The following is a 12218-nucleotide window of genomic DNA, read 5'->3' as shown; positions in this document are numbered from 1 at the left end:
CGGTATTAAATAGTCTAGGGAGGTAATAGGTCCTCATGAAAGTTTAGTATCGCAACAGCAAATTCGACCAAAGTTGGGGTATTTTTTAGACCCTTATCCCAATATATAACTTCAAAAGTGAAATAAATTCAATATTTAAAAAAACGTAATGATCGAAGTTGAACCTATAAAATTTAAATTTTGATTACGTCTCTCTATCTAGTAATAGGAGGGTAAATTAACAAGATATTGTGATCGATCTGTTTTGAAGGGATGCAACAGTGGAGGCAGAGGACTTCGAGCATGTGTCGATCTCCTTAATGCGGTTAGCGAACCTTTCAATTTCCCATTTATAATTTTTTTTTTTAAATCGGCAATTTAATGCACAAAACATATTATGTTAGCACGGTTCAGGGAAAAAGCGGCACCCAAAGAATGTGATGTAGAAAGTCTATCTTAATGCAAATATTAGTGGCTGAAAGTTAACTTTATTTCGATCTAAGTTTAGTCTACATGAATAAAAGTTTATATTTTCTTACAAATACCAGTGTTGTACTATACACTACTATGTAATTTAGGGGGAGTCGGCTTAGCTCAATTACATTTGCTCAAATAGTGCATTTGCATTATGAACTTTATTAAATATGTACAAATATCAAAGTTTAAACATCAGTTATTAACATTTGAAATTATTGTACGTAATAAATTTTAGAATCATAAAGTTAAAATTCTGATTTCATTTCGTGTGTGATGTTATTGAGTGTAGGGGTACAAGGATGTAAGAAACTTGGAAGGAGGATACTCAGCATGGGTAGATAATGAGTTTAAAGGAGATGAAGCTGCTCAACAGTTCAAAACTGCCTGCAAATTTCGTCCATGATTGCTCCAACATTCACAAGAATTATTTTCTATGCTTTTTACAAGTGTTCACATGTAATGGGAAAAAAATTGGCATTTCAAATAATCATGTAAAATTTATGTTACATTTTGATTTTCAAGTTGTTGTGTGCATGAGAGGATTTTCTCGAGATCTGTCTAGTATTTTTATCTCTGTTGAAATTTATCAGAATTTGAGTCTTTACGGTTTTCAATTCATCTTATTGATCACTATGTCACATTTTCAGCACCTATAACTAAAAAAAAACAAGTAGTTCTATCTTTTGAAATTTGAAACCGTATATGAACTGGATATTTTTTAGTGGTCAGTAAACGTTATTTTTATCTATGAATGATAGTCCAATACTATAAAATGGGCCAAAAGAAGGAAAAAAAACTGCAAAGAAATTGAATACTCCTTCCTCTCTCAAAATATTTGTCATGTTTCGCTTCTTGAGAGTCAATCTAACTAATTATCGGAGTTAAATTGAATCAGATTAATTTAATATTTTAAAATTAAAACTTAAATATTCAAAAATTACATAAAAAGTACTATAAGTTGTGATACTTTTAATATCAATATGGTGAGAAAAAAATATATTTTAATTATTGATCAAAATTTATGTAATTTAACTCTTGAAAGAAGAAACAAATAATTTGGGACTGAGGGAGTAGTAGCCAAACCAAATGAGGTATTATAGGTTCAAGACAACAGGCAGATAATTTTTTTTGTTACCAAACACGTTTAACTAATATTGAGTATTTTTTGGTTAAACTACATAAATCCCAGTAGTTTAGAGACTAATTACTAGAAATTTTGATAATTTTTTATGTGACGTGCTATACCACTTTTGGCTGATGGATACATGTGTCGAGATACATTAGATACGTGTATTTGTTGGGTGTGTAAGGCCGAGATACGTGATAACTTTTTTGAATTAAACTACTATAACTGAATACCTTAAGTAGCGGAGCAAATTCTGGAAAATTAACAAACAAAACAGATTTAGGAAATCATTTTGTATCACTATTAACTAATTTTCTAAAAAATTAAAATAATAAACGTTATTAAATCTAATATTGAAACCTTCATCTTTTTCATCAATTCCTTCCTTTCAAGCTTCAATTTTCAAGGTTTTTAGTTGTTTGTTTGTAATTTTTTCTTGCCAAATTATAGTGATGGTTTCTCCTTAACAGTCTCATTCTTCAATTGACTCAAATTTCATCTCCAACACTTGGAGGACCTTTTTCAAATATTCATTAATCGGAGGGATGAAAAAGTAAATTTTTTTGTGGATCCGTCGAATCTAAGCATAACTAGCAACATATGCTACGATAGATACTCTACAGTCATACTCTACATATCTATGAGAAATTTTCAGATGCTAAAAAAAGGAAGAATTTTATAATTTTCTATTTTTCTTGGATTAAGATACGACACATACTCTACAGTCGTGATTTGTTCCTAAATTCATGTGTTTCAGTTACATTCCATATTTAGATACACATAATTAGATGTATATGCTTACTATGTATTCGAGATTCATGTTTTTTGATATAACTTATCAAATTTAGATACACATAATTAGATGTATATGCTTCTTTCTTTTTGTATATTCCATATTTAGATACACATAATTCGAGATACATGTTTTTAATATAACATAGAAAATTGATACTTGATACATCAAATTAATACTAGATACATTTAAATTAATATTAGAAAATAATTGATTGAACAACTTCAAACAATATTCTATGGATAAAGAACTCATACTATTTTCGGAATTTTGAGACATTGCTCTATGGATACAACACAACTTCAAACAATGTAATAACTACTATCGAACTTTAGAAAAAGGGGAACTCTAACCCAGATATATGAAATTGTATAAATTCAAGATACATTACAAAATAATCGAAAACCTAAAGAAAATCTTACCTTTTGATATATTGCTAATATTCAAAAATTGGTTGTTGATTTAGAACATGCAAGAGATGTTTGAGGAAGAAGTGGAGAGATACATACGGTTAATGGGATTGGGGGAGGGAATAGGTTGATGTGAGGTGAGACAAAATAAAATTTGAATTTTTAGTGTCCTATTAATTAAGGAGTTTATATTTTAAGATAATTATTTAATATCATATTTAAGGAATTGTGTATCTGATATACCTTTTTAAAATATATGGTATAATTATTTAAAAGTGATATTGTGTAATATTTTTAAACTAGAGATAAAATATGTATATGGTAATAAAGTATGTGTGGTTATGTAGTTTTTCCTATTTTTTCAGTAATTAGAAAAGCTCAGAAACCCAATTCATAGTTGATTTTTTAATAAAATTTGTGGTCCATGGACCATTTTATTGAACAATTGAATTCATTTCATTGTGGAGAAAAAAAAGTATAAATAAATAAAATTATTGAGTTCCGTCCAATTCGTATAGATGAGCTTGTGGCTATTTTGTATGTTGGTTGACTTTGAGTTTTTATCATACGTGTGTTTGACGTTTACATGTGGATTGTTTATGAGTAGTGGCTTAGAAACTCATTATATATTATTTGCTTGAAATGTTAATTAGTGTTAAAAAACCAATTTGTGTTAAAAAGTATAAACAAAACCACTTCCTACTTCTCCAATTAATTATAAATAACTTACGACTTGTTCATTTAATTATCATTTGCTTACAACTTGTTCAGTTAATTATTTGCATATATAGTAAGTACAATATAACATTTTTTTTATAGAGAGCTTTCTGAAAATAAAATATTATTCAAATACGTTTACAATAACATAATCAAATACTTTCAGATACATAGATCTAGTTTTATTTCTCACAAACATAATAGTAATTTTATGCCAAACAACTAGCTTTATTTATCATAAACATTACAATAACTTCATACCAAACAACTGGTTTTATTTCACACCAATATAAAAGTAGTTTCATTTTACTTTGTAGCATCACCAACAAGCTTGAATTCTTGAACTTCCTTGAAATTCTCCCATTCCTTCACCAAAATCTTGGTCTCATATATTTCCTTCTTTCCAGCATCAGTTGCCGCAAGTGTTATATAGTACATTATTCCAGCAACAACCTGTTCCTTCAAATTCAAAACTTCTACAAACTCCAAATGACCATTCTGAAAAATAGAGCATATGACGTTCGTTCAAATAAAAGAATTATTAGATACAACAGTAAATTCAGAATTTAAATAGTATAAATTTGAATATGAAACTAAACGGAAAATAAAAGAAGATTAAGTCATTTTAATTTAGGGATTAACCTCTTTCTTATTAAAATCTTGAACAGCAAAACGAGCAAGATCTTGGAACTCAGGACTGTTTGGGAATGGAACAATGATAATGCCCCCAGGTTTTGCACTATCATCACCAACAAGCTTGAATTCTACAACTTTTTTGAAGTCCTCCCATTCCTTCACCCAAATCTTAGCTTCATATATTTTCTTTTTTCCAGCATCAGTTGCCACAAGTGTTATATAGTATATCATTCCAGCAACAAGTTGCTCCTTCACATTCAAATTTTCTACATACTCCAAATGAGCATTCTGAAAAATAGATTGTATATGATGTTCATTCAAATGAAATAATTATTAGCTAATGTAGTGGATTATGGATTTGAATATTATAGGTTTGAATGTGAAATTAACGAGAATAAAATAAAAGATGAGTAATTCATTATAATTAACCTCTTTCTTGTTATAATCCTGAACAGCAAAACGAGCAAGGTCTTGGAACTCGGGGTTGTTTGGGAATGGAACATCAGTAAAGCCCCCAATTATTGCACTATCATCACTAACAAGTTTGAATTCAATAACTTTCTTGAAGTTCTTCCATTCCTTAACCCAAATCTTATCTTCATATATTTTTTTCTTTCCAGCATCAATTGCCGCAAGTGTTATGTAGTATAACATTCCAGCAACAAGTTGTTCTTTCACATTCAAATTTTCTACAAACTCCAAATGAGCATTCTGAAAAGTAGATTGTATATGAAATTCGTTCAAATGAAAGTATTATTAGATAATGTAGTGGAATATCTGGATTTGAATATTATAGATTTGAATGTGAAACTAACGAAAAAATTAAAAAGGAGTAAGTCATTTTAATTAACCTCTTTCTAATTATAATCTTGAACAGCAAAACGAGCAAGATCTTGGAATTCGGGGTTGTTTGGGAATGGAACATTGATAATGCCCCCAAGCTTTGCACTATCATCACCAACAAGCTTGAATTCAACAACTTTCTTGAAGTTCTCCCATACCTTAACCCAAATCTTAGCTTCATATATTTTCTTTTTTCCAGCATCAGTTGCCACAAGTGTTATATAGTATATCATTCCAGCAACAAGTTGCTCCTTCACATTCAAATTTTCTACATACTCCAAATGAGCATTCTGAAAAATAGATTGTATATGATGTTCATTCAAATGAAATAATTATTAGCTAATGTAGTGGATTATGGATTTGAATATTATAGGTTTGAATGTGAAATTAACGAGAATAAAATAAAAGATGAGTAATTCATTATAATTAACCTCTTTCTTGTTATAATCCTGAACAGCAAAACGAGCAAGGTCTTGGAACTCGGGGTTGTTTGGGAATGGAACATTGATAATGCCCCCAAGCTTTGCACTATCATCACCAACAAGCTTGAATTCAACAACTTTCTTGAAGTTCTCCCATACTTCAAATTTTCTACAAACTCCAAATGAGCATTCTGAAAAGTAGATTGTCTATGACATTTGTTCAAATGAAAGTATTATTAGATACTGCAATAGATTAAAGATTTGAATATTATAGGTTTTAATGTGAAATTAACAAAAAAAAAAGAAACTAAAAGTAAGTCATTATATATAATTGACCTGTGTATTATTGTAATCCTGAACAGCAAAACGAGCAAGATCTTGGAACTCGGGGCTGTTTGGGTTTGGAACATTGATAATGCCCCCAGTTTTTGCACTATCATCACCAACAAGCTTGAATTCTACAACTTTCTTGAAGTCCTCCCATTCCTTCACCCAAATCTTAGTTTCATATATTTTCTTCTTTCCAGCATCAATTGCCGCAAGTGTTATATAGTACAGCATTCCAGCAACAACTTGTTGTTTAATGTTCAAATTTTCTACAAACTCCAAATGAACATTCTGAAAAATAGATTGTATATGTCATTCATTCAAATGAAAGATTTATTAGAAACTGTAGCGGATTCAGAATTTGAATATTATAACTTAATTAAGAAGAAGGAATATTTTTGTGATGAGAAGAAGGTGAACATAGCTGCTTTTTATAGAGAAAAAAAGGCTAGCACGTTATAAATATTTTGATTTGATGGATTTGGATTTTAGCTTCCAAATAACCAAAAAAGTTTTAAAAAAATAAAATAAAAAGACTCATTTTATAATTGTCCAATATTCATATCAAATGATTCACCTTCCTCGAGTCCCCTCATATGTAATGCATTAAATGGTAAATATTCCCCACTAAGTGGTCCTAATTTATATAATACTTTTAACGTTTTGTGATTTATTTGACGGTAATTGTTTTCCTCTTTTTTAAATCACTAACTATAGGCTGAAAATCGAAGCAAACGGTTAAAACTTTGAAGCACAACTTGAAACCACCATTAAAGTTAGTTTATCAACTTGAGTTTTAATTTTGACTTACCATGAACGAGCTTCGTTTTGAATGGGTAATATGTCAAAAGAATCGAAATGTTGAGAGAAGCTTATATCTAAAATTTGAGGCAATTTGGAGAAGATTTAGGGTGATTTTGTATCAAATTTTTTGTAGCAATTATACAAAGAAGATGAAGAACATGACATTGACAAAACTACTAAGTTGCTATGGAGAAGAAGGCAAATTAGAAGTAGAAACAAATAAGTAAAAACTTTAAAATACATATATTTATGAAAAAATATTTAAAGTGAAATTTAATAATTATTTTTTATTTTCGCTCTCTCAAAGAGAATGCAATACACTCACTTTGTCATGTAGGCATTTAGGGTGGTAATAATTTTAGTTTTAAATAGTTTACGAGGGTGATAGGACTCCCGTGAATAATAAGTGTATAATTGAAAATCCGGTCATAGCTTAAGGGAGGATTTGACCATTTTCTCTGACCTTACAATTAATTCTTTTTTAAACCATTCACTTTGTTTGTAAAATTCTTAAAAAGCTTTTTAAGATGTGAATTAGTAAAATTATCTTCTTATTTATAATTTCTTTATATGCATGTAAAAATGAAAATAATTCACTAATATGGAAGAGGGAGTAATCTAAAAAAAATCACAGTAGTTTTCAACTCCTAGTTTTTCTTCTCTTTCTTCCTTATTTTTCTCCCTCTTTTAGGATAGAATATCTTCTTCCCTAAAATATTCCATCTGAGATCAGTTGCAACAATAACTTTTCACAATAAGTAACTTAAATCACACCAAACTTTTTAATATTGAGTGTTGCGATTTTTTTCAAAAAAAAATAAGGATTTTTACATTCCTTATCGTGTAGTTGGATACAAGATTTTTTACAATTTTTTGTGCTTTCTGTTATATTTCTTTGAGTAAGAGTAGTTAATTCTCAAAAGAGAAAAAATGTATATAGAAAGTGACGAAGATTGTAACGATGGTGTAAAATCCTTGGAGGAAATGAAAAAACAATGATGAGTTTGAAAATCATCAATTATAGTTACTTGTGGATAATAATTTTGATTTTGAAAATTTTCTACACGCAACATCGATTTCAAAACATGCAAACTCACTTCGATATTCAAGTCGAAATAATGTTTGATTCTTATTTAATGTGAAACATGAATTTGTATACATTGATGCAAGACTCTATAATAGTCTAATGTATACGTCTTCAAATCGAATATATACTCAATAGCTATTATGTATACACAGTTGATAGTTTGTGTACAAATTTGATTTTATGTATTAAAATATTATAGTAAATATATCTATACACATCAATAGCTGCAAAATATGCTAATATATACTAATAATGTATAACAACAAAATATAAACAATGTATATATTATAGTGCGAATATATACTTAATTTAATGTATACTTAATCACATATATTCAAATGAATACATGCTTATTTGCAATAGACTTTAAAGTTCAGCTCGTACTAAATGTATATATACGCATATATTGGGCTAAGTTTAGGTCATTGTAACTGATTACTGAATATACAAACAAATTATGAAAATAAATTTTGTATACGTTATAGTGCAAATATATACTTGATCAAATATATTTTAACTGAATATACGAACAAATCTATAGTTATGTATATACTAAGCAAAAATATATCACAATCTACAATAATATAATGTATAATACACGTCTACATACATTTGATAATTAGTGCACATTAATTGAGGATTAAAAGTATTTTTTTCATGCCTTAAAAATAATTGCATTCTTCATTTTAAAATGGTTCTAGCCTTTCCTTAATGGGTTAATTAAGAAATATATATTTCATTCCTCAAAAGTAAAAATAGCTTTTTAGTTGGCTAATTAGAATCAATATGCTAATTAAATTAATTAATTAGTGTCGGTTGGTAAAAAATTCAACCCTTAAAATTGAGGCATTGTTTTATCCGGCTACTTTGTGCTTAAGTTTTTTTTTAGGCCATATTTTACCAAACAATTTTAGGTTATACTTTTATACACCAATTTATGTTGAATAAATATTTTATATTTATGTCAATTTCTCATGGGGCATTTCTGGTCCTTTCACATGTGGCTCATTAAATCCAATAATTAGACTTATTCATAATCAATATTTATTGATCATGAATTAAATGAAAAAATATTTCCTATCAAATGATTTTTTGGGAGGCTTAGATTTTAAATTATTGATTAAAAATGAAGAAATCATATACTAACCGAATAACGAAGCTAGCTCTTGAAACTCTATAAATAATGTTGGTAATTCTTTTATATATTTATTTACATTGATAATTATAACATATTTATCGATACATGTGTAATATATTAGGTACATAATTGGTTCGTACCTCTAGCTCCCCCCCCCCCCGGCCCAACAAAGAGGGGCGGTAAAACGTAGTAATAAATTGTTAATAAATACAAATTATAGTACATGGTCCCAACAACTACTACTTGTTCCTTCACTTAATTACAAAAAACACCCATGAATTGATAAAAAAAACAAATTGAAAAGAACATTTCGAAATAAAGATAAGTTACATAAAAAAAACTAATTTTTAGTGTCAATTAATTAACTATAATAATTAACTGTAGCTAAATATATATATTTTTATAGAGATATTACTAATACATGAAATACTACTCATACATAAAGTTAATGCATATATTATTTTTATAATAGCTGATTTTTATAGAGAAAAAAGGGAGGAAGAAAATCTAGCACGTTATAAATATTTTGATTTGATGGATTTGGATTTTGGCTTCCAAATAACAAAAAAAAAAAAAAACAAATACAATAAAGACTCAAATTTTGTAATCATTTAAGGTGTGTTTGGTAGAAAGGAAAATGTTTTCTTGAAAAATGTGTGGATTTTTTAATTTATTTTCTCATGTTTGGTTGGTGAGTAGAAAATATTTTGTGGATTTTTTTTTTTGTATGTTTGGTTGGTGAATGAAAAAATATTTTCCATAAAATATCTTTTATTTTTGGTTTGAGACTAGAAAATACTCTTTAGGAAAATAATTTTTGAACCGGTGGCATAAAAAATGAAATTTTAAAAAATTGAATTATCTTTCAAAAACAAAATAATTAAAAAAGAAAAATTTGACGGGAGTGGCGTATAAATGATTTTTATTTAAATTTGAAATATTTTTGAAAAACTTTTTTTTTTAAGAAAAAAATTGATGGAGGGTGTGGCTTGGGTGGGGTGCATAAAAAATGATTTTTTCTTAAATTTGAAATATTTAACCTAAACAATTTTTTTTGGGGGTAGAGGTGGTATAGGTTGGGTGAGGTAAAAAAATGAAAACATAATGCTATTTTTCAAAAATGAAAACATAATGTTATTTTTTTTCCCACCCGGTGTTCGGAGTCCACATTGAAGTTCCAATTAAATCTAAATCGCGCCCTACATGATCCATTTGGGGTGACACTCCCAACAAAATTTTCTCTATACCCAGGGCTCTAACCCGAGAACGTCTAGTTAAGGATGAAACACTTTCACCAGTGCACCACAACCCATGTTGGTATACTGTTATTTTCCTTGCACCTATGTGTTTAAGCAAATAAATGAAACAATTAATGTATTCATGTTAGTTTATGTCCCAAGTGAATTTAACATTTGAATGTGATGGATTCTATTTTTAAAAATTTGCTACTAAATTCACAATATTTTTTAAATCATGCAAGAAATATTAAATACTAATATGATAGCTTTCATATGAAGTGGCCAAATTTAATTTATAAAAACAATATTCTTGTTAGTTTTTGACGGAGATGAATTTGAATTTGATAGATTCTATTTTAAAGTTTTTAGTAGTAAACTCATGATATTATTGAAATCATTCCAGAAATATTAGATAATATGATAGCTTTCATATGAAGTTACGAAATTTAATTATAAGAACAATATTTGTATGGTTATTATAATGTCATTTACATTTTCTACAATACGCAAAGCGCATTAAATAATTGAATAACAAATAGAGAAAAATAAAAGGACAACAAATAACAATATGTATTATTTATATTGTGTAAATAAATATCATCTTGTAAATGAATATCAATGGGATGAATTACACTGTGCACACTGTGGAATGGTGAGAAAAAATTATTACTTTTATAAAAAATGTTGTTAAGATTATTTAGTTTTTTTCTTTAGTAATTTAACTTTTGTTAATCAATAATTTTAGATCTAAGAGTCATCCCTGCCCCACACAGATAATGGAACCAATAAATAGTGAATATAAATATTACTATTAGTATTATTCATCCCCCCTAAAAGAGGGATGAAAAATGTGTTGATCACTAATAAAAAATTGCAATAACTGTTTTCTTATTTTTAAAAATTAAACATGGTAAAAGGGCGTTTGACTAAAAACTCTTAGTATTTTAATTAAGTAATTTTTGTTTTCTTTTGTAATTTTTTGTGAGTAAAATTTGGAGTGTAAAAATAAAATAACTTTTTGATATTTTTCGAAATGTTGAAAATTTTAAGATTCAACTTGAAGTTTGTTCTTAAATTTTTTATGATAAAACATGATTTTTGGAATTGAACTCTGGAAAAAATCATGACCTAATGCCCCTAATTATTCGGAAGGATCACATCTTTTCAAATAAATATGGTATATTTATTTAATATTTTTATTAAAATATAATTAAGATTATTGAGAAGGAATTGTAATAATTTAAATTTTTGTTTAAGGATTCTTCCTTTTTAATATAATATAAATATAGATTGTTATAATAAGATATACCCCCGCCTAAAATTGTTGAAAATCCGGCGAATATTCAAAATCCGGCGACAGATTGTTCATCTAAGTTGAAGGAGCAACAAAGAGAGAAAAAATGAAGAAAAAAAAGGTCTCCCCTGCAAATCAAAAGGGGAAGAAGAGGAAGGGGAAAATTGTTGAAACCCCCTTCTGATTCCGATTTTGATTTTGTTACTGAAATCAAAAAGAAAAAAAGAAAAAAAATATTTAGAAGTTGGAGCATCTTCAAAACCATCAACAAGAATAACAACAAAAAGTTATTTTTTAAAAAACTTTTGGACAATTTTTTTGTGTTTAAGTATTTGATGATATATAATATCATATGTTTTCTTTCAGGCAGATACCGTTTACATATGAATTATTGATTGCCTATTACAATTTCAAGATATTATTTTGAAAATATCAGTGTGTTTCCAAACTATACATTTATTGGATGAAATCTGATTAATATGTGTATGACTACGCTTTAATGTTTTGATTTTGAAAATTTTATGAATTGTGATATAATAATGGTATACAAATGGTATGAATTGAGTTTTAACATTGGTGTGATTGTCTATTAACTGTGTTTATGTTATAAATTATTAAATTGGTATGATTTCTCAAACTACTGATTTTTTCTAAAAAAAATCACATTATGCTTACTTTCTATTCTAAACATGTTTTTAGATGAAACGTGTATGAAATATGATTAATACGTGTATGCCTATGAGTTTAATATTTTAGTGTTGGATATTGTATGAATTGTGATATAATATTGATATACAAATGGTATAAATTGTGTGATTATATGAGTTTATCAATTTTTATACATGTTGTTTGGATAAAACGTTTATGAAATTTTGATTAATATGTGTATAACACTAACTGAAGTTAGTGTGGGAATGAAACACTAAC

At 27.7% G+C, this 12218-nt stretch overlaps 1 protein-coding gene and 1 pseudogene across 1 annotated transcript in view; one reads left to right on the top strand and one right to left on the bottom strand.

Moving 5' to 3' along the window:
* Positions 1-1048, top strand: part of LOC102588459 (rhodanese-like domain-containing protein 19, mitochondrial) — a 2880-nt gene extending 1832 nt beyond the window's left edge. The window contains exons 5-6 of the mRNA XM_006347202.2: positions 251-304; positions 746-1048. Coding sequence (XP_006347264.1) covers positions 251-304; positions 746-859 — 168 coding nt within the window. The 3' untranslated portion in view covers positions 860-1048. The remainder of the gene's footprint in view (positions 1-250; positions 305-745) is intronic.
* Positions 1049-3652: 2604 nt separating this feature from the next.
* Positions 3653-6021, bottom strand: LOC102595990 (multicystatin-like; annotated as a pseudogene).
* Between the last annotated feature and the right edge of the window lie 6197 nt (positions 6022-12218).

This window comes from Solanum tuberosum, unplaced genomic scaffold (assembly GCF_000226075.1).
Source record: "Solanum tuberosum cultivar DM 1-3 516 R44 unplaced genomic scaffold, SolTub_3.0 scf00087, whole genome shotgun sequence".
Lineage (NCBI taxonomy): Eukaryota > Viridiplantae > Streptophyta > Magnoliopsida > Solanales > Solanaceae > Solanum > Solanum tuberosum.
Note: the sequence above shows the minus strand (reverse complement) of the source record. Positions and strands in the feature narration are given on the sequence as shown.